At 41.8% G+C, this 27,353-nt stretch overlaps 1 protein-coding gene across 3 annotated transcripts in view; it reads right to left on the bottom strand.

Annotated features, from left to right (window-relative positions):
* Positions 1 to 27,353, bottom strand: part of agap3 (ArfGAP with GTPase domain, ankyrin repeat and PH domain 3) — a 117,710-nt gene continuing 90,357 nt past the window's right edge. For all 3 annotated transcript variants that reach the window (XM_058619803.1, XM_058619886.1, XM_058619717.1), the window contains exons 13-18: positions 27,094 to 27,249; positions 15,783 to 15,937; positions 15,214 to 15,304; positions 14,206 to 14,428; positions 4,033 to 4,288; positions 1 to 3,004 (exon numbers count right to left, since the gene is read on the bottom strand). In XM_058619803.1, coding sequence (XP_058475786.1) covers positions 2,780 to 3,004; positions 4,033 to 4,288; positions 14,206 to 14,428; positions 15,214 to 15,304; positions 15,783 to 15,937; positions 27,094 to 27,249 — 1,106 coding nt within the window. In that variant the 3' untranslated portion in view covers positions 1 to 2,779. The remainder of the gene's footprint in view (positions 3,005 to 4,032; positions 4,289 to 14,205; positions 14,429 to 15,213; positions 15,305 to 15,782; positions 15,938 to 27,093; positions 27,250 to 27,353) is intronic.

The raw sequence follows: 27,353 nt of genomic DNA, 5'->3' as shown, positions 1-27,353 counted from the left end.
TGCGTTGATTCCCCTAAATCCAGGGAAGGCTACATTGTTGAGTGTTTATTAATAGGTCAACAGTCAGCCAAGCATCCAAGCATACAACAAATTACTCTTTAGCTTTTTGCTTTGTTTCACGTCCTCAGCGTAAAAGGAATTACAATAGGAAAAATGAACTTGGAACAAAAAAAAACAAACAAAAAAAACAAAAACAGAACCAAAAAAAATATATTTACATACTGCATTATAAATATGTCAAATGTACATCATTATACACAAGTACCGTGGATGGTCAGTTAACATCGAGACCAAACAAAAGTACCTTAAAAAAGAAGCCGAAGGAGAAACAAAAGCAACATATTAAAAAACATCGGTTCATAAGTCAAGAGGACCAAAAACCAGTTCAGTTTGTTTCTCTAACTTGAGCTTGTCTTTAAGATAAAAGGCGTTAAGCTAATATGTACACGTCATGGTGAGTTTTGGGGGGGAAAAACGGGCAGTTTTAAGAGGGTTTTTTTTTTTTCAGCGTCTACAGTACTGTTTGTAAATAAAGGTTCAGTTCACTGTACACATTAATCTTCTTTTAATAATCTGTGGACTTAAAATAAGTTGGTCAAGTAAAGGCCAGTACGACAGTAGAGTACAGGTACCTGGTTGAATTGGTGGTTGTTTGCGTGTGATGTTTTAATATTTTTTGACACGTCAGTAAATGATGTTTATTTGCTTCTCTTCTGTGAGGAGTCAGGAGGACGGCGTCTCAGCGTAGGCAGCAGAAACATAATGAAACACCTTGTTTGAAGCTAATGTATCTTTGTCTGAAAGCATACACAATAATAAGTCATGAAAAAGCGTTAAAAATGGCTCGACTAAGCCATTCGTCTCCATACGTAAAGCAGAATGCGGACGCGAGAGGACCGTTCGCCCTCTGACCCAACTCTTCAGAAAATAAGCAAATAAACATGATCTCACAAAGTGTCAAACTTTTACTTTTTAATTGTTCATAAATGCACAGATGTCCGTACTATGAAGCACCTACTCACTATCCTCCTAGTCTGTGAACAACAAAAAACATCGTAAAGCGACGACAAAATTAAATGTAAGGTACCAAGTTCATAACTTGCTCTGTAAACACACATCCGGCATTTGTAAACCCATAAAATCAAGACAGCTTCAAATCTTTTAAAATAGCGGCTGAATGTGACCGCTGAAGTCACTGCACAATCGATGAGGTTATGATGTCTGTGGAATATTTAGAACGACGCAAAGAGAATCCAACTAATTACCTTTATTATTCTCCCTCTCCAGCTTCAGTCACTTGAATGCCTTTTGTTGACTCCCTGCTTTTAGGCCGACTGTTACTGGATAAGGACGGATTTATAGGGTTAAGTCACAGACGAAGGGCATTTTTCATATTAACTCTAACAGTCTAGTGTAAATTAAAACTGTTCTCGTAAGGAAAAAGGTAATGGAACAAGAACTACTTTTTTTTCCACTCTTTTTTTTTTTTTTTTACTTTTTTTTTTTACTGTACATTAAAACACAGTTCTGTTCCCAGATCTTCACTGTAGCATCTTTGCTCCACAGTGTCCTTCCTCCCAACGTTTATTAACAGAAATATCCGGTCGCTCTCTGCTGCACACACAGACGAAGACGTAAAGCACACAGGTGTTGCACACACACACACACACACGTAGTACCTTTGTATGGATTTCACAGCAATATCAGAGGAAATGCACTCCGGGTTAACATTTTTACAGCCTTTGGCCACAGGAGATGGTGAATGGATATTCCAAATTGCACAAATCTACGTGGAACAATGTCAACACAATCTAGTCAATGGAAGAATCACTCCAACAAAGACATGATAATGGTGCAATTTCACTGTTTCAATCAAACCCTTGAATTTGAATGAATTCTGATTGAAGAGCCACGCTCACAAAGCCGCGTGGCTCAATGGTCGTAAAATATTATGCCCCTTAATTCCTTTATAGTCGTGTACATTTTTACTGGAGGATCATGATAAGGGTGGCTAAGGAAAGGACTCACTTTCTCTGCACAGGGATTCTACAATCAACATCTTTACGACGAACCAAGCTCCCTTTCCTTTGAATTAAATATCAGAATCATTTGGACTCTTCAGCTATTATTGCTTTGCCTTTGTATATGAATAGTATGTCAAGAGTTTGATGGCTGTGTCGACGACATGCATCATTTACTAAAAGCTCGAACAGCCATTGATATTATGGTAGATTTAGTGTCTTTTTTCCCCCCCACATCAGTGTTTTGTCACTTCTGCAACGATTCGTCACAGTTTCACGTTATTATGCCGAGGATTGAAAATTTCGAGGAAGTTTCTCATTCACGCTCATTATGAAATCAGCTCACGTTGCGGGGGGGTGGCGGGGGGGGGGGGGGGGGGGGGTGGCGAGACATAAAAGGAAATGTTCAAGCATTAAGGAAATGCTTTTCGTAGCGTAGGTATGAATGCCTAAGTATGTCATTTGTTTGGTTGACGCTTAAGAAACACAAAGCTTAAAGCTGATCATGATCTTTCCCGATCAAGATTGAATGAGTTTTAACAAAACAATTAAAAAAAAAAACAATAATATAAAACAAACAATTTACAATGTCCGAAACCTCACAGACCCCACTTATTTTCAGCATAGTGGAATATTAACAACGGTCCATCCCTCGTCTCTCCACTGCTGCCTATGCTGGGTTACACAGTGTGAAACAGGAGGAAGTACAGGGAAGAGATAAGAGGTGGGTGCAGGATTTTCTTTCCTTTTTCAGTGTCCTACATGATGCTTATGCTGCGGTTGAGCTCACACTGGGCGTTGTTGTTGTTGATGTTGGGGTTGCGGCGGCTCATGTTGGGCGTGGGCACCGAGGTCAGCGTGCTCGTGTCGTTGGGACAGCCGTGCTGGAGTAAGATGTCGGCACACTCCTGGCTGCCGGCTCGCCGCGCGTAGGACAGCGTCGTTTGGCCACGAGCGTCGCGACTCTTCACATCCACACCGTACTGTGGAAGCAAATGAAAGAATTTGGTAAAAAGACATTTTCGGGTAAAATAAATCATTGTCTAGTTTGAATATTTAAAAAGAAAAAGTGCAAAAAAAGTGGTTTAAAACTAATATTTGCAATGCAAGCTCTCTGTAATAGTTAGTAAAGAATTTCCCTTTTATCCTCACTCCTTTTTGCTAAGCCGAAGCACTGTTGCTGTTGTGTTTGTTGTTAGAAGACCCTGTTTCCTGTAAATGATAACAATCACTGTAATATTACACTGAAGCTTGAGTGACTGACAACATTCCATTCCATCTAATCTGACCATCTGGTGCCATGGTTTTCTTTCTTTCTCCTTCCCTGTTTGATATTATCACATGTTTAAACCCCTGATGTCACTTCATTTAGGTCCAAACATAACATGACACAGAAATACCCCCCACACTGCTTTCCCATCATTTTACACACATTTATTTACTTAATTATTTATTATTTGCAAATTTAGAGGTTTTAGAAAAAGTCAGTGTGTTTAACTTCTGGAGCCATTAATATTTCAATGAAATCTGAAGTTTGTTGGAATGATGTGGCTTATGTGTAATAATTATAGGTGAAATTGAGCTGCTGTATTTCCGTTAGTTGCTCACACATTTTACACATTAACCCTTTGCTTTTTTTTCCATTACTATGTTAAAACGTATATACAGAGACTATAAGAATGTCTTATATACTTTTTTTTCAAGCACAACCTACAGGCAATCTGATGGGAAAAAAGGGCAAAAAGTACTAAAACATTTTTTAATTAGATTGAATTTGTGAAATTTGGAAAACCATTTCAAGGGCACTGATCTGTGCCACGAGCACTAAGGGTTGATATGTGGCAAAGACTTGGATACATGACCTCAGTACAAAGAAAAGCTAGCACATCAGGCCAAATAAAACAGGTTTCCTGTCAAACTTCAACTCGTTTCTTCGTAGAACACTATTCTAACAATGAAATTGTTCATCCATCCGACCAGTTCCCTTTTTCATTCAGAGACGCTCACTCACCCAGATGAGCAGCTGCGTGATGACCACATTGGCCATGGCACAGGATAGGTGCAGAGCGGTGCGTCCGTCTCCGTCCCCGTAGGTCTCATTAACCTCCTCCTTGGTGCCGTGGGCCAACAGCAACACCACCAACCTCAGGTCGTCCTCCACCACCGCCCGAAGCAGCTGCTGCCCCAGGGGCACGTCAGACTGGGGCAGCCCTACGAGGAACAGCTTCTGCTCGTACTTGGCTCGGATCCAGCGCTCCTTCTCCTCCCTGGAGAGACGGAAATGACAGGGACGCTACAGGTCAGGCAGGGGGAAACGAAATCTGCAATTTAGCGAGTGGGTTAAAGAAATGACAATGTATTTCATATTTCGAAGGCAGAAAAAACAAACACAAAAGGACACACAGGGGAAGTATTAGAGTAATTGGCCTGAGAGACTCACTGGTGTAAAGTGACATTTCTAAATTATTTGAGTGCAGGAAAACCACAAGCACCTGTGATCACAGTGGGAAATAATACAGCGAGATTGGCTGGAGAGATGAGTGAATGCCAGAGGGTGCGACACTTTGGGCAATATTCCACTTTTTAGTGATCGCTGTCGACAGAAAGGCGGTTATAGTCTGGCCAGCTTTCTAAAGGTTACACATCTTGAACAGCATGTCTACTGCGGACAATACAGGAAGGAGTGGGACGTTGTTTTTCTTTTTTTTATCAGCGCTGTCGGCTGTCAGTCTGAACTGATGGATCCTCCACAAAAGAGGCAGTGTGTCTCTAAGCCCCGGTCTCCCTTGGGGTGGCTGGGCCCAGAGTCAGATCGATGGGGCTGAATGGCAGCCAGGGAGGAACAGTGCGATGTGGGGCTCCGTCACTCCAGCCTGCAGCAGAGAATAGAGACTGAGGGAAGACTCCGTCTATCTACTGCTCTTCATCTTCACCCCATTTCATTCTCTGCCCACATACAAACCATCCACATACGAAAAAAAGGAAAAATAAAATCAATATCAATATGCGAATGTCTGAGCATGCCCAGTGTGGCGCTAACCCTGTGACCCCGTCAGTCGGCGTGATAAGAGGAGCAGAAAGAGGCTGTTGTTTGGGTTTGTGGATGAGTGACAGAAAGAAGACGGTCTGTACGGATAAGTTTAAGCAGTGACGCGAGCTGGAGTGACAAGGCTCTCATGGGGCTCTCCATCAATGGGTCGAGGCTCAGCAGCTCAGTGCCGACTGACAATCTAATCCACTTCAATTTGTTTATCTTTGCAATCACAAGAAAAACCCCACAAACAAACAAAAAAACACTTGTTCAATTTAATTATATATATTTTTAAGAAACCTTTTAGATGAGCAGTGAAACATGAACATATGACATTATGTTCTGATCATTATTGGTCCATTAAAATTACAATTAGCAATATTTAGTTTTATTTGTCCAGGTTTTTAACGATTCATGTCTCAGAATTATAGAATTTAGCGACGATTAGAAAAATGAGTTGGTAGACGAAAACAAACCAGCTTCACACACAATGATCCTTAGTGAAGTTGAGTTGTTTTTTATCATCCATCTATTATCTACCACTGTATCCTTCACGTGAGCTGACAACATTATAGAGAGAAACGTGTTTCTGGACAGTGGGAGGAAGTAGAGTAACCCAAGAGTATGTGTACACAAGGAGAACATGACTTGAACCTGACTCATCATCATCATCATCAACAGTCTATTAATTCTAGAAAACAGCTAAATGAATAAAGACTATTTACCAACGTCAAAAGTGTTGTTAGGACAAGGACAGGATTTCCAGAGTGCTATCTCAAAACAAAGAAATATATTCATTATTGATATTAATCTAATAAACGACAAGCATATCCACCAAATAGCTCATTTCCAATTACAGCATCCATGTTAATGCGTTAGTGGTTCAACATTCGCCGCGCTCCTTGATTGCGACCTTAGTGGCTCGATGTCGGGAGATGCCAGCTCGCCCCACAGACAGCAACCATTTTGAGACTCGTATGTCAGCTGCCAGACTCACTTCACAGAGCAGTTTGTCTTGCACAGAGAGGAGCACGGCACCGGCTCTGACTACAGGAGTTGAGATGTGATGTGAAAGGGGCAAGTCTGTATCAGCATCCACCCAAGCACAAAGTGATGAACTGCAAAACACATCTGGAAGCTCATAAAGCAACTTCCACCAGCAACTTGAAATTGTCTTCAAGCTGGAGGAAGGAAACGTGGAGGAGCGAGTCTTTTTTTTCTCCTGCTATGCCATAAGCAAATCTTTTCTTAAGGATTGAGGCTATTATGTGAACAACAATACAACTCTAATGGCAGGCAATTGCAGCCGCTCGGAGTTTTATGGTGTAACACCTCCATCAATCCCTACTCAGTCATTATGTGAGGACAATCCTGTTAGCAAATCAATTGGCCTTAGAATCAGTGGACGGCTCAGAGCAGGAAGGGGCTGTCCCGCCCTCCCCTCTTATTTCCGGTGGACCCTTTGAAAACAAGTCTTTTTTTTTTTCTTTTTTTTATTACTGCCAAAGAGGATAAAGTATGTCTGAAAACTCTGTAACCCTATAAAGTAATCTTAACCTTTAACAAACACACGGTTAAAGCCAAGCCTGTCCAAGAGCTGCTGTCCAAAAAGTGTGTGGCAGAAAAGCTTGGCCGTGAATGAGATGCTGGATCTGTGGAGCCCAGTGAATTGATATGAGCTAAATGAGGCAGAAAGTTAGCACCAAGATGCAAAACAAAAAGGCTGAGCAGAGCCATTAAGAAGACGTCAACATCTCAGAAAGGAGCCCCGAGGACACTTTGTTAGCCTCTGCTGCAAAACCAGCCCAAAGCCAGGCCTCGCTCACGACTGATGCTGGGCTCTAAACTCAACCACAGCTCTTTTTCAGATATGCACTTTTAAAAAAGAAAGACAGCAAGCAAGCAAGCAGTGGTTTTTAGAAGGGGAAAAAAAATCCCCCAGCTGCTGCCACTTGAAAGAAAGAGTGGAAGGAAGTGAAATGGTAATCCCCTCTGTCTTTTGTTTGAAATAGAACAACAATCCAAACAGAGGTAGGGTTTAGACAGTCAGGGGGGAAACTGAGACCCTTGAAAAGGACACTTCCTCACCACAGGAGGAAGAAAAATAAAATCAGAAGATTTAGCATGTCAAAACGCCTGGTCAGAGTGGGAGGGGAGGTGGCAAGGGAAAAGAGAGTGAAGTTTCACAGCATGGGGGATATTAAGGAAATTCAACTGATGGTTACTGTTAGACGCACATGAAGGTTACGCACGGACATGAGTTACGAGACACCACCCCGGCTGGAGCACATGCTTTTTCTAAATTTCTCTGTTGCTTAGGGGACAGGGAGCAGTGCTAGGTTCCCAATAAAAATGCCTCTGTCTCTTTCAATTACAGAGAGACCGTGTTGTTTGTTTCGCCACAAACTTCCTCCATTATTCAGAGTTATCTCACAGCTGAGCATCATTGTTTAACTTGCTTTCAGTGCCTTTTATTTCAAAGAAATCTTGGGCAAACATCAAAATGCTTACAGAGTCGTAAGTGGAAATGGGATTCCTGGTGTCCCCTTTCATTTGCCCATGCAGAGCCCACCTAGATAAAAGCAGCCTTAACAGTGGAGAAAGGCCTCTTTTATAATTCTATTAGAGCTCTGTCCCTTCAGCTCTCCGTTGAGGAATGGATCCTGACCCTGACTTAATTAAGTGGCAAATGGCGGAATGATTCTCCTAAACCCAGCCCACGGAGTCAAGAACACATGACTGAATTCAAATAAAGAGGTACAAACAAGGATAATTAGTCAAGCCTGAAAGACAAAGGCGAACGGGAATTTATAGGAAGGAAAACTGAGACGGAGGGGGTGTAGCCAGTGGTGGAGTAGCCACAGAATGACCAATCTGACTGCGTGCAATAAAGGTGCATTGGTTCATAGGACGAGGAGGATGTCCGTCCCACCACCATCCCATCTTTCAAACACATACACAGTCCTGCTAAACAATCAAAGTTCCACGGCTCCTCCTACTCTTCCCCGAGCATCCAAATTCACTGCGGACACATCAAATAGACGCACTGAAGGGGAGAAATGGTGAAGTTGAGGGGCTGGAGGGGGGGGGGGGCCTTAGGGTTCGAGCAGCCTGAACAGACCTCACAGTGGGGGTGGGCAACTTGTATGGGCCTGATTCCCATACAGCCAACAGCTTTACTTCCACAAACCGAGGGGAGGGAAGAGACAGAGAGCAAGGAAGAGGGACAGCAGCAGAAAGACGGAGAGGGGGCTTAGAGGGAAAACGTCAGATGAAAAAAAGCGAACACAACGGGGAAAGAAAGCTGGGCCCCAAAGCATCAAAGGTTGCTAAGGGCCAGAAATGAAGGAGCAACACAGTAAACGCCGCAGCAAAAAAAGTGCTAAATAAGGTCCCCTATGGTCCAGCGGGTACAGTGATGACATGGTATGTTCTGCTCGGAGAAAAACGGCTGCAAGAGAATTAAGACAAATATTTCCACAAGTGGGACAGATGCCGCTTTTCTTGCGAGCAGAAAGCGGACTGAACAGATGACCAAAGAGGACAAGCAGAGGGTTGCTGCGTTGAGCTCTATAGAGCTGAATATATTGTGACATTAATGAGGTTGTCAGAGCCCTCGTGATGGAGTGGATGTGTTTTGTGCCAGCAAACCTAATACCTTTAAATGCTCATGCTGTTAACCCTTGCTGAACCCTCGCCTCACACACAAAGCTCAGGCGACACGCACACACACCCGTGCTTGTGTTGTATGCAGCCTGCTTTACACAAACCCGACACGTCTCCGAATCCTGTTCGCTTTAAGGGCCGGGTCATACTTTCGTGACGCAAATTCCGTCATCCGGAAGAGTGCGAGCACTTTGCCCAATTATATTAAGAAGACGCCAACTATAGAAACTTCTGCCAGAAGGTTCGCTGGTACAACTCGGCGCTCAAAACAATTCAAGGACATACAAAAGAGGGAAAACTCCTGAAGAGAAAGCATTGCTACTAGAATAGAATATGAAACTGAGTACATGTACGACGTGGAAGGCTGGACTCATACAATGTGGGTATGACCCCCCCCCCCACTCTCATAAGCAGCCCAATCACTTTGTAAGAACATTTATTGATGATCTTGTAGCGCCAACAATTGTGTGGTAGAATGGACACCGTCATAATGAATCAGTCCTTCCTCTACATCTACCTGGCTCCAAAACCTGATGGCATGTGGGCAATTAGAGGCTGTGGTACCATTCTTCCCACACAGGGCTAATTACTGACCTGTGGGTTTCATTTAGAGAGAGAGCAAAAGAGAGAAAGGGAGAGAAGCCGAGCCAGAGAGGAGGACAGGGGAAGACCCAGTCATTAATTTGTCTTAATTAATTACTCTTCCTCCACCAGGGCTCCTGGCAAGGCCGGCTATTCTAACAGCTCTTCTGTGAGTTGGCGTTTCAGCACTCCTAACCTGTGAGTCGCCGGGAAGCTTTGCTCTGTGTTTTAGGGACTAGCATTAAGGACACAGGCCAACGTGAGAGAAAGAAATCCTTTAACAGGAGTCCAGTGGCCTGACCACCGATGTTGTAAACACAACAAACAGCTTGAGAGGACGAAACCAAGACGCCACTGCCAGAGCGCGAGGGGTTAAAAGCGGCAGTGGGGCCAGGTTTGGAGAGGTTAGCGGAGTGATTCATTTTTATTACCACGCAGCCCCTGCAGGCGGCAGGAGTGGCAAATTATTTCTGAAACAAAGTGGAGGGCTCTCATCAGAGCTATTACCTGCCTGTGGCCGAGGGCGGCGCGGAGCCTACAGAGGGTGACAGTGAGAGGCCCGAGTCAGTGAGGGATAGCCGTCCACATCCGTCCACGCTCCAGGACATCTCCCCCAAATGAGAAGTTGTGTCTCTCTGTGTGTTTGTGCGTGTGTGTTTTATTGTGTCTGCGGTGGGGTACAGTCGGTAGTTGCACCCCCCACCACCCCCCCACCCCCGACGGTATCCGTCAAAATAGTTGTGTGGTGTTTTCTAACATGAACATGTCAAGCAATTAGAGGTAACATGCAAAACACAGTGACTCCCAGGTGCTAATTAAAGCAACAACCCCCCCCCCCCACACACACACACAATATGCTGACTGCAGACATCAGCCTCAATATAGAGCTTCCATAAATGTGCCATCGCAGATGTAACTGCAGCACACACAGATATGACTTCTGCCTCCGACGCACTCAGTACCAGCTCCTAATGAGGCATCATGGGTAAATGAGTTATTAATTGTAACTAATGTCTTCATGGTTAATTAATTGTTAATTTAGTGTAAGTTATAGTCAGGAACAACTTTTGGCTTGCACGGTTTTGAAAAGTCGCTTGGCCTGGTCGAAGTGTGTGGGAAAAAAGGCGGCAGAGAACCTACGACTAAAATCTATTTCTAACTAATTCAAACTGCGTGAGCATTTATTAAAAGATTAGTAACCTTTTAGTTCATTACGAGGAAAACCGTAAGCTCTGAATCATGCCAAATAGATTTCCCACAAACACGGCGATCCAAAAATACATTCCCAGTAATGGATTACATAGATGCTGAAAGCATAATCAAATTATTTATTTTGCATTTTTATGAAGCCATTAAAATGCAGTATAACGAGTGACGCTTTGGAAAGAAAAAGAAGAAAGAAGAAATACAGGTGATGCTGACATGCATGTTCATGTGCAACACTATATGAGCATGTTTCCAATTTAAATGCCTGTAATCAGTCAGTAATTTCAGCGTCGCTGTGCGGATCCGCGTACGACAAATCTGTATATTGTGTTCTTTTGATCCTGAATATCATAAGCTAAACCAATCTTGTGGATGAATGCTTTTAAGTTAAATCTCAAAAATGCAAAGGGGTAAAACTAGTCTTGCAGGAGACATTCAATCAGACACTGAGTTGATATTCAGGTAGTTACTGAATCGTTTAGATTAGGTGTCACTAATGTTTAGCGGGAGTCGGGAGCCGTTCACTGCCTGACTAGGTGCCATCAGAAAGCTGCTTCATGTCACTGATGTGACACAATTAAAATCTTTCCATATGTGCGTCATGAGAATCATACACAGAAATCCGGTGAGGAATTATTGCGTTGAAAGAAGGACGAAAAAAAACATATATGGTCTTAATTCATCATTCAGGATAAAGCAAAAATAATCAACGTTTGCCCCACAAGGCTACAATATTCTATCTGCGACAAAATCAGCAGCATCTCAATAACCAGTGGCCATGTTTGATATTTTACGAAAGCAGCTTTTTTGTCTGAAGATTAGTTACGCTGAAAATGAGATTTATTGTTTGACAGTGAAAACTAATGGAGATGCCGCTGCGGGGACAAGATCGGATTTTTAAGACAATGAAGAACCTTCCTGCTCGAGGCGACGTGGGACTGACAGTGGTCGGGAGAGGAATCAACATCAATAATCTTTCATCAAGTCCACGGTGGAGCACTTTAGCACAGATACCATTCAATAAATAACTGTAGGCCATCATTCAGCTCTGAACTGGGCAAAAAGTGGAGCGGGGATTTAAGAGAAAAACAATGAAAAACTACACACCTTTTGTGCACGCCTAAAAACTAACAACCATAGTACACAAACAGCCATTATAGTCTTCATATTATGCCTTTATAATAACCTTTACTCAGTTCCTGATAACATGGATATGTCACAGTGTTTTGGCTGATGCGTTTTGTGGATATGTTTTTCTTCAATACAAAATGTGAATTTTAGGTTTCACATTTCTCCACTGCTGATAGGATAGTCGTCTTGGAGACACAACACTGACGATTTAAAAGGTCTTTACACACATAATCATTTTTTAATATACTGTTGCTATTCCTGCTTTTATACATCATTAGCATTAGTAAGGCCCTAAAGTATAAGCACATACGCACATTGAAGGAGGTAGTAGAGCTAGTCACTGGAATTGTTCCTCAACATTGACTCTGATGACGTTACTTATATAAAACAGGGAAAGTAGAAATATCTTATTTTTGTTTCCAATATTACTTTATATGTACATTTGTTTTTAAGTTGATTTTAACTTTTACAATTAAAAACAATGGGTATAAGAATGTTCCATTAATTAAAGAAATTTTTATTATTATTATGATCAAGGAAGTACACAATGGTCACTCCACTGACTGAATGACACACTAATACTTTTTAAATCTAATAATATAGTATATTATCATCACCTTATTACGTGAGAGCTAAACATGCATGCTGGTCCTCTTTTCATGACTTTGAACGTGCATCGATTGTTGCAACAGCAGCAGTTATAATAAACATCAATGTCTTGCTATTTGTCTGTGACTTTTCCTGACAAAGTTTCAAAGCTGTGACGTGAAAACCGTCTGATGCCACGAGGCAGGGCCTCCGGACAGTCTTCGCTGTGACAGACAGAGTGATGACCCAGCCCCGTGTGATGGATATGTGACAGGTCAGCTCGGGGGCCCGAGGGCCTGGCTCTGGGGGTGGAGTTAACCATAATGGTGTGCTTAATTACCTGCACAGCCACACAGCAGGTCATTAGTCAGACTGGGACGCCAGGTCTCACCTGTCACTGAGAGATAAACAATCCTCCTACCAGATTCCTCAGAGGAAAGCAAACACAGGCCATCGGGGGAAGTTAGGGCAAGGGAGCATGGGCTAAGTGGTGGAAGGTGTGATAATAAAAAAATAAAAAAATAAAAATACACACATATACAAACATATATATGTATATATATATATATATATATATACATATATATGTATATATATATATATATATATATATATATATGTTATGTTAAAACCCTTTAACACCAAACGTATCGCCAAGCGCTCTTTACATTACTGTAACTATGCAACGGTTTGGGCTATCAGAACATTTTTGGCGCTTTCTGACAGCGAAGAACTGTAGTTAACATGTAGTTATTATAGTTATTAGCAAATTTTATGCAAAAAAGCCCTGACGACGGTCCTTTCAGGTGATAAAAGCACTGCTGAGGTAAAGTTTCCATTTTGCTGGCCTGTTTTTGCACAATGGGAGACAAATACTCATTTTTTTATTGGAAATATGTTTTATACTGTTCAAATTTTAAAATTAAAATGCTAAATATTTTAGTCATGCACAACACGACAGTGTTTTAATCTAAATAAAAACTCTAAAATCAAGTTTTTCTTGACTTTAAACTGTTGATACACTCCTTGAACACGCAGTAAATTATAAATAACTGCCGGACATTAAAAGTAGCAAGTGTTGGCAAAAAGTGGGCAAAAGCACTTACTCACAGGACATAATTTTCTTTTGTCCCCTTTGTGGGTACAATAAGCAAAAAATGGCCAGATGTACGTTTTGAGGCTTGGGTGTTAAAGGGATTTAAGTTAGTGGGCTATGTTTTATGAGTGAAGAGTTAAAAAAAGAAAATGTGTAGTTCTTGTAGTGTCTTGTACAAGACCAATGGCCTCTCTCTTATTAACTAGTGAGGGATTGAACATTAAATGTTTTCTCCTTGGTGTATAATACAATTTAAGTGTGTTTAAGTGTACCTGAATGTAATGTAATTCCATTGATATTCAGCTGCAACATGCGACTTCACCAATACATTTTACACACTGTACCTTTAAGCCGGAAAACAAGGGGCTTAGGCTTCAGATGTGGTTTAGATGATGAGATCTTTTCTTGATTAGCGCTTACACGTCAGGTGACAAAACTTGATGGACTTGGAGCATGACATGGCATTTATCTGGTGCGTGCGAAACGTCACACACACAACACTCCTTTCATGAATGGTGGGGTTTCGGGGTGAGTTAGTGCAAGGACAACAGATAACGTGGTGGAAATGAATACAAGATTATTATATCCAGAACTGAAGAAAGAGACACAGAGCAGATGCCAACACGGTGCTGCTGGAGTTATTGTGATGACTGTGAACAGGATTGAGTGAAACATAAATACCGTGGTTCCTGGCTCAATAGACTGACACTTATGGACCCCTGGTGCTTCTTATGAAGCATTTTGTGGTTTCAAGTGCCTGCGCAGAAATGTGGGTGGCTAATAAATGGCAGCTAATGGAGGGAAGGCAGTTGCGGGCTTCTCATTCTGTAATCTCTGAATGCTTCATTAAGCAGCACCTTTTTATTTGCAGAGGGGTTGCTAACCTGGTGCTGTCGCTCCCTGGCTTGTTGTAGTTCTCCAAAGCGCCCTCCCACACGCTGTTGGCCATTGCGTTTCCAATGGCAGTCATCACCATGCTGAGCTCCACCGGCCAGTCATCCAGGTCCAGGGAGCGGACACGTGACAGGTGGGTACCCAGGTTCCTGTGGATGCCTGAGCACTCGATGCACATCAGGGCTCCCAGGTTCAAACTGGCCCAGTCTGGGTCTGCGCGAGAGAGGACGGGAATGCATCATGACAGTGGAGTCAGAGAAGTGACAAGCAACGCTTTATTCATTAGTCTCAAACGGAGATTTATGATCTCCCTTTTCTCCTTCTTCTTCTTGCTGAGTTGTGATTCCACTGCACAGTCCATGTGTTCCAAAAATATTCTAATTATTATAAGAATGGCAGGAAGTCTTAAGTTTATGTAATTTTATTTAGATAACTTTCTGCATCTACACTGATCACATTAACTTTAAAAAAAAAAAAACCTCAGCATTTGAATTTTGATTAGATTTTAGATAAAACTCTGGAAGGGAAGTTTTCAGATTAAAAACAATCTGCTTCCAGACAAGCATTTTAGCTCAATTTCAGTAGTTATCTGTGTCCATACTAATACACCTAAAAATGTATTTCTCATGACCAATCAGGTACATGAGACATGTGCATACAGGAAGCCTAATTCTTTCTTAAAAGCTCTGGAAGGAGGTAAAACTGTTTTAAGTGAGCTTTTGTTCACAGCTCATATTTGAGTCAGTCAAACAGGAAATGAATGCAGGTAACTGTTGTGTCCAAAGCCAGTTTTCAAACAAAAACGGCAATTTTTAAAACTTTTTCAGACTCTAAAACACTCATACTATAGTATATATATTATATGCATGTGTGGATGTCGTCTTGAAACAAAGGAAATGCTTTCATCTTCCAACACACACAGATAATCTTAAGTGTTTTAAGAGAACAAAACCTTAATCAATATGATCCCAGGGTTTAAGATGAAGATTTATACTCACTGGGTGCATCACAGTCCACACAGAAGCTGTTGCCCCTCACGTTCCGTATGGACTGAATGGCCATCGCATCACTTTGGCTGCCTAACCGAGACTGTAAGGAACGAGGGAAAGAAATAAGTCAGCTCGAACTAATCACCGCAGGAGTAAGAGAAGGCAAACAATTACAGCCGGACTCAGATCATAAATGAGCGGTGATGGGAGGGAGGAAGGACGTGTTTCAAAGTCTTAGGGAAAAGACCGAGGCAGAGGAAATATGAATATGAAAATGAGGCCGTGTCTCCCCAGCATGCTGACACAAGCCGTGTTCTATCTCTGATGTCTGTCAGTTCTAATAAGGGATCCCCCACACTGCGGTGCACCTGTCTAACAGCCTCCCACATGTGACAGCTTGTAGAGGGCGAGGAGAGGCGGTGGGAGGATGAGGGCGCAATAAAGGTTGGAGAGAAGGGGGGAAAAGAGAGGAATGTAAATGAAGCAGCAGAATTGCAGGACAATGACGCTGCTGTAATTGTAGGGACATTGCCAACTCTGTTGCCCACTTCTCCTGGGGTTTTATTTTTTATTTTTACCTTGTTTTTGATGCTCTCACAAGACTGCAGGCTGGCAAAGATCTGGCTCTCGACTGCTTGGACCCACAGCTCCCTCTCCTCAAACGTGGATGCTTCAAAGTTCCACGTCTGACCCGTCAACGACACAATGACGAACTCAAAGGAATCCTCTTGCTCTGCAAAACAGAGAGAAAGGTATACTTAGAACTGCACATACGTAAATACAGGGTGATAGTTCTGTTCCCAGGGACAAAGTGGATTCTGCGTCACACGTGCACAGGTTTAGACTTCTTTCGGCTTCACATCTGTATGACAGCAAAGCACCTGTCACCACAGTGAAGGGGAACACAGTCAAATGAGCAACACACATGGCGGTTGCACGATCTGACTCTGCAAATCAGCGCCACAGCTCAGTGACTGAAACCCATCTCTGCACAAGCGCACGGCGGAATGAGCTCCTGTTAAACTCCGCAACATTCAAGTGATTTTCCTGGCACCTGCTTTGTTTGATGAGACCTAAACATAATGCTTTTTGATTCCTTCGTCCTTTTTTTTCCTCTCGATAGAGTCGAACAACTTTAAAGATCATTGCAATTACCATTCACCAGCAGCACATTAAAATGACTTCTTTTTCCAAATGACATTTTATGATTCAATGCCTTTTTTTTTTGACGTCTTTAGCATTTAGATCAGACGTGTTCCAGTTTACATTTTACATTTAAGCTTTTAGCAGACGCTTTCATCCAAAGCGACTTACAAAAGAGGAATAAGCTACATACACAAAGTCCTGGAAAGAAATCCACTAGATATAGGTACAGTGGACTGACACAGGGCGAGAGCGGTAAGTAAGGTAAGTGCTCGGACAGAAGATGCTCTTGGAAGAGCTGGGTCTTCAAGAGCTTCGTGAAGAAGCACTCGCCAGTGGACTCTATGTAGTTCATACATAAACACTATGAGTGGAAAAACTATGGCTCCACCATGACACATTGGGTCAGGTTGGTCCTCTGTGGCAGCGTGTTCAGCTCTGACCAACCCTCCACCTGTCCCCGTGATTTCATTGTGCAATTTCAGTTGTATATAATGTATACAGATCTTTTCCTTAACATCAGTTTGTGTTCTCGTCATCACTTTTCTTTTTAAATGGGTCCAGAAAACGAGGTTAAAAGTGAAGTTCCTTAAAATGTACAACGCTTGAGTGTCAGGAGAGCTTTCCATGGCACTGCCAGAACAGCACACTATGGAATGGTCACTAAAAGTCCTCCCACCTGTGGATAAGCAGAAATCATGACAACCACTCCCCTTAAAAACTCACTCCGCTCTCAGTGTTACACCATTGTGTGCCTGTGCTCTTACAGAGACTCCCTATAGCTCTGAGGAAAACACATCACCTCCTCCTCCACATCTGCCTCACAATTATATTTGGTGGGTTTACTGGTTCAGGAAATCACTTTTGTTGTTGTTGATGACTCTTTCAAGTCACAAGAGAGTTTCATCCTGCCTGCACTTTTGTAATAAATAAGCTCAAAGACTTTCTCTACATTTGAATCAGTTTTTTTCCCACATTGTCACACCTGAGCTCTGTCGAGTCTCCTTTGGACTGTCTGAGTGAGGCCAGAGCTGGATGGTAAATGGTCTGTACTTATATAGCACTTTTCTAGTCCTGAAGACGACTCAAAGCTGCTTTACACTACAGATTTTACCGTTCACCCATTCACAAATTCACTCACACTTTCATACAGCACATTTTCTATCACTCATCTTGCATACCCATTCACACGCTGCCGGCTCATTAAGTGTCTTGGCCAAGGACACACCGGCATGTAGACTAGCGGACTAGAATCTAACCCACAATCAAAACTAGATCGTGGGTGTTTGTTTGTTTGTTTGTTGGGTGGAAATTAAACCAATTTGTCAAAACTGTGTCACTAAGACAAAAGAGTGACAATCACAAAACAAACAGTGGCTGCTTTGGTTTTCATTCGTCAAAGATGCTTTGAAAGACAAAATGCTATTAAAGTCTATCCCAATCTTGCTCATACAATCTTTTAGTTAAATACAGCTCTCCTTTATATATATATATATATATATATATATATATATATACAGAAGCTCTAACTCATATATGGTCATACAGGTTTTGTGAAGCAGCGGCGCTTTGTTACGTCAGCGATCCGCGCTTAACTAACACTTATGAAAATGTCACCTGTCGTCTTCAAACGAGACGCCTGACACAACATATGTTCCAACACATGCTGTAATGCCTCCGCTGTTCGGAAGCAATTCATTAAGTGTGTACTGTACAATGTGACTCGTGTAATGTCTCTGGTCTCCGCACATGCTTGAGCTCATAGCCAAATGATTTGTAATTACCTAATTATGTCTATGCAAATAGTCATCTCATTTGCATAGAGCATGTTTGCAGGACCGGAGGCGAGTCGACACACAGGGGATGTTTTTTTTTTTTTTTCTCCCCCTGTGTAGATTTGATCCACTACATGTTGTGGATTTAGATCTGCTCATGTGCTCTGACTGTTCTGTAATAATTACCCAAAGTATTGACATCATTTATCATGAAGATTCATCTTTCACAAATACATTTTGACACTGACCGACTTCATTCCTTATAAAATACTGACGATCTCAATGGCGGAAAAGAGCTTCAGACAAATCCCGCGCACGCATTTCATGCGTTTGCCCTCCGTGGTGAAAGACAACAGCCCTGTAACAGTTCAATGACAGATGCGTGATGGACGCCACTAATGTAGCAATCCCTGTGCTGCGGCGGAGGGCGAGCTCTTCAGGGGAAAAGCAATAATCCAATTAGCTCGACACCGACTTCAATTATCTGATTTAGTTTGTGAAATTGACTACAGGTCACAGAAAATCAATAAAGACTCGGGAGCCTCTTTATTTAGACTTACAGTGGGAAAAGTCTGGTGTTTGAACGAGAAACAATAATATCATCCTTCAGCTAAGCAACCTAAAAAAAATAATAATAAAAATAATGTAAAATGTTTTTTCTTAACTGATTAATTGGTATAAATACAGCAATTTCTTCTAGTCTAATGTATCTTTAGGTACACGTGCATTTGATTATATTTTCTGGCTCCCAGACTAAAATGTTGTTATACTTGTGTTTTCATCTTTCTAAAAAAAAAAAAAAAAAAAAATCCGAACAAAGCTAATTATTCTGTTGGCTGCCCAGGCAATAAATTGGAGGCATTAAAACACTTTCATTATGGAGATTAAAAAAGCAATGGATGGCTGATTTTTTTAAACTGATGAGTATACAAGGGAAACAAATCTTATTCTCCATGCAAAGTAATGCACATGAGACACAGTTCCCTCACTAAAGAGAGCGTGCGCGTGCAGCAGGGAGGTTTATACGTGACACAGGTATCGTTACTGCATCCACCTCCAACACACTCTTATTACTTTAAATGCCAGCCGTCTCTGAGGTCAAAGCGTTGATGTCACAGACAGTAAATCTGAGTCTGAACAATGTATTAAAGGGTATGGCCGCTATCTTACAGGCACCTGCCACGACGAGCTTGTAAAAGGGCCATTAGTGCGTCTGTTATTACTCAACGATCGCAGTTAGAACGTGGCGAGCAGAGGAACGATCACCTTGTCACATTAACATGGGCATTAACCTCCTGACCATATCTGTCTTTGAGCCTACAATCAACAAGTTCTTGGCAATTAGAAATAAATTAACAGAGCCCTGCCAGTGGGCGGACAAGGCAGCACACAGTTTAAAGGCAACGGGGAACCCAACTGTGAAGAATGAGCGAAATATGATTTTCCTTAATTAACATGGCATCATAAAAAAAGGAGATTAGAGTGTAATGGCCAGAGAGAGGCATGCAAAGGTAGTAACAGATAAAGATACCCGTCGTCCACCATTCGCAGAGAAACGCTCAGTGACTTAACGGCTTCTAGAACAGCACTTTAATAAACTTCAGTGATAAATAACAGCTTCAAGATACAAAAATAGATGGTAAGTGCCTTTTTAATATTTACTGACTGCAGTCAAAGTTGTGAGTTACTTGGATTTAGTTGGGATTCTTCTCAACATGTTCGACAGCTCTGAGCTTATCAAGCTAAATATAATGTTACTGGGCCAAAAAGCACTAATGCTTCAATACCGTGACCATTTGGAGTGGCTCCAACGCTGAATCTACAATTTATGAACATGAATCCATAGTTGTTAATCAATACACTTGATGGAGTTGTTGTTATAATTTATGAGGAATAGATTTTGAGTTACTTCAACCAGAAAGGAACACAGGAATAGTAAGAAGCAGAGGTGTTTTGGTCAGACAGCTGAAGCTGAAGATATTAAACCGACATGAGGACGGTGACTGTGCAACAAAATATGATGTTCTCCACAACACAGGACAATTCTAAAGGAGCACATTATGAGAAGATAGCGTCGAGCAACAACGTTGATGAGAACTACCTTTCCTTGAAGTCAAGTGTTTTACACGTCTGTCATTAGAGGAAACATTTACCCTTTTTTTAAAATGATGTGCCGTACATCAAAAAAGGTACAGCATATGTTTGACCTGAAAATCAAACAGGAACACACACAGAAGAGAGGGTGACCTGAGGACGGCAATCCCTCTTTCATGGTGTATATGTTGCAGATGCACCACTGAGGACTTGTGGACCAGATTATGACCCCGGGGGGTTTTTGGTGCTGAGCCCAGCTGGACTGTCTATACAGCAGGCAGCAGCACAGCATCTATTCTGTCTAAGCCTCTCAAAAAGCTCCGGAGACTAGTGTTACGAACCCTCCCCGAAAAGGACTTCTCAAACACCTTTTAGCCTTAAGGACTCCCTTTTTTTTTTTTTATCCATTTTGTTGTGAACACTTGGCTGAAATGATGACAAGGTGCAGAGGTGCAGAAGGTGAGGGATTGTTGTGGTGTGCAGGATGTGTTTTGTTGTGTCGTGTGCATGCATCAGGCAGTCACTTAAAGAAGTGCTTGCCGTTCCCGTGAATTAACGAGCAGTTGGGAAGAACAGGCCAAGGCGGTGCCATCTGTAAATGTCACAGGCACTGCTTGCTCATTTTACACATCATTAAAGCCAATATTCCTAACCTGTATCAGAGCAATCAGGAGCAGGCCATTACTGCGACAGGGGCCCCGGGGGAACCACGACCAAACTCAGAAAGAAGAGAGAGGGAGAGCGAGAGAGAGAGATAGAGCACACTCTTTATCTATCTGACACACACACACACTCACGCGCGCACACACACACACACACACACACACACACACACACACACAATCCTGAACACTTTTACAGGCTCACGCACATGCTCAAACAAACAAGGAGCACACCTTCCAACAATAAACAAACACATGAAATCAGCACCAATACCACTACCCTAATAGCTAGTGCATTTAACAACAGAGCAGAATGAAAACAGGGCCAATTATACATGTATCTGTGGGCAGTGTGTATAGAGCCCAAATGAGAATCTTGTTATTCCTTTCCCTCCATACTGTGGCGCTCAGAAAGCTAAGCCATTACAAGAGTGGAGGCTCCAGGGACAGCTTTCGGAAATGAGAGCGAGTCGGGGAGTGACAAAACAAAGTATTGAGATAAACACCCACCATTAGCACAGGCAGTTAAACCTCCATTTCCTAATCCTCAGCTGGACTCCAGAGGATATTAACCCTTAGTTTACTAAGGTACAGGACAATAGGATACTAGATTAAGTTGGCCTCTCTCAGTGCAGACGCACCGCGATTATTGATCAGAACTGGACGCGGCGTGGTTTGCGCCTGAAGAACATAGAGGAAGTATGAGCTCTGGTTCTGTGAATGAGTCAGAATCATCAACATCTGGTGAGGATAATAGTGTTGTAGAGAAAGTTTCGAGGTAAACTATATACTGTAGAAAGGTTCTTTCGGATTGTCGATTGATCCAAATTTGTCCACTCGCCTATTGGGAGCAACCTTTCCACTGATCACAATGGAATCACATTACTTAGTATATGATGCTCGATTTCCTTATCAAATCAGTCGACAGCTTCTTATTTTTCACAACTTTTGCTTATTTACAGTTTTGCTTGATCATTCATTTTCATTTAAGCAGAATATGTTGCCGCAATGTTGCTGATTCTATAGTGTATTTGTGAGTAGAATGACAAGCATCTAAATTTAAGAAGGATTTCATTGCTACGTTTCAATTTGTGAAAACATACTCTATGTGTATATGTTTTATCATACATCACTGAGGTTCGCTGCTCACCCTCTCATTGATTCATATTTTTCTGAACTGAATTCATGAATAAAGATCACATCACACGTTGCCACCACTGTATGTGACATAAAGCTAACAATATCACCATCCTTTAATAAACATGAAACTTATTTTACTATCCTGCTCTAACTGCTGATACAATCCAGTGGAGTACTGTTATCCACTCTAAACTAATCAGTTAAAATGATAAAGTAAAAAACAAATTGTTTTAATTAAAGCGTATTGTTGTGAATACTTCATTAAATAAGGTATTCATTTAAATTGATTCAAGAGTTATTCAAAGTTAAGTGAACTGACCTCAGTCCTGCACAAGCGTTTATAGTTAATAATGCCTCTTCTGGATTGTTATCATTTGCTGGAACTGTAGGTCTTTTTAATCAAAAATGTTCCAAAAATGCAAAATAACTTTGATGATGTGTTTCGCTGAAATTGCATCAAATCACATCCAGTGATGAAGATGTAAATTAAGACCTTAACACCTCCTTTATGTTAAAATCATTCAGGCAAACATCTAGCTCTTTTTTTCTCCTTGATTTCTGTGACCTTCGCACGGGTAAAAAATATCTTCACCCATAAATATCTAAGAATAAGGAAGACGCCACTCTCTTCACAACTCCACTCCATCTTTGCACCCCCCCCTTTGCTCACAGTGGACGAGCCAGAACCCCAAAACAATGAGTATTTGATACACTTTCTTTAAAAGAGAAATACATTAATGATGCTCCCTGACAGTCTGCATTAATCAGAGGGGGCTCCCCCTGAACACAACTCTTTATCGGCCATCGATTTTCCAGTGGGTTTATGGCGAGCGACACACCGAGAGAGCTCGTCGCCGGGTGGCTGCTGGGAAACACATTACGGGGCTGTCAGTTGTCTCGCCATGCATCCTGCATCATTCTTTAAGCACATGAGAAGTTCATTACAGCACACGGCTCTGACAGTGCATAGGATATTAGGGACCGTGTCCGTTGTGCATATCCTAGGTGGGAAGTACAGCACTGTCTGTGGCCAAATTCACAAACTATCAAAATATGCCTTTAAATCCACTCAAAATGTATATTGTGAGGCAAGACATTTCTTTTTATATAAAATATAACATACAGACATAGTGGGACCTTTTTTGGATCAATCTTAGTGAAACCGAGTGAGACGCAAGGAGCAAAATAACACTGACAAACTGCAGCACCGACTTCAGGCAAGGATTTTGTTCACAAATTGAGCAAATTTAAAAATGCTCAGGTGGCCACAAGAACATTAGCAATTAAAATAAAAGAAAAAACAAGTGCACTAAAAAGGAAACTCAAACAGCACAGGTTGAGGTTTGGGCTGCTTTGGATTGGGGGTAAGACAGATCCCTAAATATGGGTTTTAAGGCCATTAGCTGGATTCTGAATTGAGTTAATCAAACCTATTTAAAGGTGTTTCCTGTTTGCTATGTTGAAATTCTTGTTAGTCATTAAGCTTCGTTCTAGGGTTGTGTGAACCCAGCAGAAGATGCCTGCTAAGTACTGTCGTGCCACATTTGGAAATAATGGTGCAACAGTTTCTCTAGGCTCCATGTACATCCTACACATTTCATGTTGGCCAAAATGATTTCTCACCTTAAGACACTCACGCGGCTTTTGATTGATGATACTTCACAGCAACTAAAATTCAATTTCAGCCTGCATTGCACGCTTCTGATTGCCCCGTAAATGAGACAAACTGATAGCAATTTATTCAAGGATCCCAACTCTCTCTCTCTCTCTCCCTCTTTCTCTCACTCTCGCTATTTCTGCAGGAAACGCAACTCGCACCGCAGACGCGGGTGAATCCAATATTTAAGTGATACGTCTGTATTCCAAAGCATTCAGCAGAACAGACAGGTTGATGCTAATAGAAAACCTCACCGGGAACAGTGAGGAAGACAGAAAACAATGTGCACGTTTGATAACGTGAGAAACATTCACAATCTTCCTTTTTTTTTTTTTTTTTTAACAGTCTGATTATTCTTGAACCTTCTTCCTCACAAAGTCCGGGACAAATCTGTCTGCTATTTCGTCTAATGTGGGACATTCATCAATAAGAGGTGCCAATGTTTGACAATGCCAACCATCACTCATTCAAGGTTTTAAGGTGTAGGAGAAAACATACCAGGAGCTAAAAAAGTGTTAAATAAAACTCTGCTTGTGTAGATAGGGGTCAAAATATGAAGGATGATGCCCAATATGATAACTACTACTAATACTAACATGAGCACCATAACATTACAATGTCAAAAGATAGTATGGCTGGACTCCCTGTTTAATGTGGCTGAAAACCAGTGTGGAACCTGAACACACCGTTTAATACATTCATGGTGCTGTTGTATTTTCACTCTGACCAGCGTCAGACGGTTTCAGCCCTGGATCTGTTTGTACACTGGCTCAAACCAACATTACGCAGACTTTGCACGGGGGATTTGGCAGGAGAGAGTCTGCTTAATGTCCAGTTAAACCGATTCGGACATTTGCGTCCGCACTTACGGCTCCTCTGGGTAAAGTCTCGAAAAGTTCAGGGTTGCAGTGCATGTCTGAAATCAGCTTTTGTCTGGTGCGCGGCACACTGGCCTCCATCTGTGTAGCAAACTCCTGCTCTGCCTATCCACTCACAGGATAGAGCCGATGCAGAGAGAGGGGGTGAAGCTTGTTGTTGTTTTTAAAAATTGAGTCGTTACCAAATGACACTATCATATTAACTACTATACTGTAAAGCAAGGATGGGTAGGGCTGCAACGATTGTTTGATTATGAATTAGTCAGTTTGAGTGTTCTTTTAATAATTAAAACATGTTCTCGGATTTTTCAGCTTCTTAAATGTAAATATTGTCTGGTTTTCTTTGCTCCATCTCGCAAAGTATCATTAAAACTGAATCCTTTAGGTTTGTGGACAAAACTAGACATTTGAGAACATCATTGTTTGCAAAGGTTATCGAATCAAATACTCGATTAATCATGAAAATAATCAACAGACTGATAAATCATGAAAATAATCGGTAGTTGATGCCCTAAGGATTCTTCATATATGTAATACAAAATTTTAATTACGTATTATATACATGAAAAAAAAAATGTATATGAAAAAAGTAGGATGACTGAATTGCTGCATGTGCGTTTTTTTCAAACTGCAAATTCTATTTGCAAACGATTCGTTGTTCCGCCCTGGAAAAAGGCTGCTTAATGAGAAAACTTATTTATTGTAATAGATAAACTCCCACAACTTAGCCAGCAGACCAATGGTAAAACTTTCCTAAGTCACACGACAACTGGCAGACCACTTGTGTAACTTGATAATACTTAGTGGCACAGCACTGAACCGTGGCAGACCGGCCAAGTGCAGCCCCACTTATCTCACAGCACTTATCTCCATGATGCTGATGATGTTCCCTCTCGACAACAATGTGGTCAACAGACCCATTCAGACTTTAAAGAGCAGCTGTCAGAGACCATGATAAAAAAGTATAATGATTATAAATGCTAGGCCCCATTTAGGAGGTGTCAATGCCATTGTTGTTGTTATCCAGCGTATCAATCTTGTTGATTGATCATCGCCCCGGTGACATCAGTTTTATGGCCTCTGAAATGCGTCTCAGTGTTTTCACAATGCCATCCAATTAGGGTACTCAATTCATCATTGGGCAGGAGAATCATTATTAATTGGGTAGAGAGCCGACTGCCACTCCCCTGCTGAGAAGGGCAACGGCTTCTGGAGCTTTTCATACGACGGTAAAAGAAATAGGGGGCTGTGACGGAGCACATTGCAGGGGGCCACATTGAGGTTCAGAACCACATACCGCTTATGTACTTCATAGATGTATTCATCTACAATATAGATAATGACATATTCTTCTTCATGATGACCAGAGAAACCTGATTAGTATGTAGAAAATGTTGACTTCAAAGTGGATGAACTCAATCAGTGTGTTTATAGCCGTTTCTGACATGAACCACGGATGATATGCAAAGTCCAGAGTCTGCTGTTGACATATGAAGAACCCAGCGGGATATGGACTGAGTGAGACTATAGACGGTATATAAAAACTGGACATTGTCACGTGAAGACAACCTGGAAGTAAGAATATACTGAATAGCCACCAGGGGGCAACACATTGGAAAGGAAGTCTTGATTTACAACAACAGTAAATATTTTCCTAAGGGGATAATGGTCTCAATCGCTAGTATAAAGTCCTCTTTAACAAAGAACATGATGTCAATATAAGAAATGATGTTCCAATGTAGAGGAAAATAGATGACAAAGTACAGCACATATGAGTGGACACCAGTGTGACTGACAGCTGATATAATCCAGCGTGTGCCTGGTGAGACGTCTGTGAATTTCTGATTGCAAAACCCTCACCATGGCACCGGTCAAATCACAAGACTTGAGGCTTCAAAAGCGGGAGCTCAGATTCTTGCAGGTGATATCGCGAGCGTTTGCCACTTGAGTGAGATGCGTTCACAGCAGAGAATCTCCAGAGGATCCAGACATTGGATCAGCTGTGGATTCTCCAGAGTACATCTGCTGAATCTCACCAGGACATCAACCAGAGAATCTCTGGAGTGAGTGACTTCCGTGGACATTTGTGTTCACACATGCAGCACCCAAGTGAGTTCAGTTTATGTCTGACTGCAGCGTATGATTGGCATACTGAATATTTAATTCAGCTACACAATAAATAAATAAGGGCATAGAAATAAGATTGGGCACTTTACACTTCCCTCTTCATTTACAGAGGGCCCTTCCCTTGACTCTGATATTCATTGAGTATTTTACTGTTTCCCAGTTAAAAAAATCACTGATTTCCCAACAGTAAAAAGGGCTTGTTGTGTAGGTTTCTCCACACCAGAAATAAATGATAATTACATGTGGGTGCATCATAATAGATCTGGAAGTGATATATATTTGTCCACGTACTTGCACTCCCAGGAAATTAACCTACATTGATAGGTGAATGTTTGGCCAGTTAGGCACCTGTTCTTTCCCGCTTCAGAAGTTTTGGTGATTTCAGTACTAGTGCAGCAGTGCAAGTTTTGTACCTTCATTGCCTGCAGATAAGCCATCTGGCTTTGTGATGCCTGTGCTCTTTTTCCGTCTGTGTTTCTTGCGGTTGGCATGAGGAGAAGGAGGCGGCTCAAGTTTAGGACTCGTTGCGCTGCCGACACTGGAGTTCGCTGGATCGCTCATGCCATTGGCTGAAAAGAGATGGATAGGGAAACAAGCATTAGTGTTTCATGTTAATAGTTTGCAGTTGAAATACTAATTCACTGATGGGTTAGTAGTATGAGGAGAATCAAGC

The sequence above is a fragment of the Solea solea genome, chromosome 1, assembly GCF_958295425.1.
Source record: "Solea solea chromosome 1, fSolSol10.1, whole genome shotgun sequence".
In the NCBI taxonomy this organism is placed as follows: Eukaryota; Metazoa; Chordata; class Actinopteri; order Pleuronectiformes; family Soleidae; genus Solea; species Solea solea.
The sequence above is the reverse complement of the archived record's forward strand: the minus strand, read 5'-3'. Positions and strand labels throughout refer to the sequence as shown.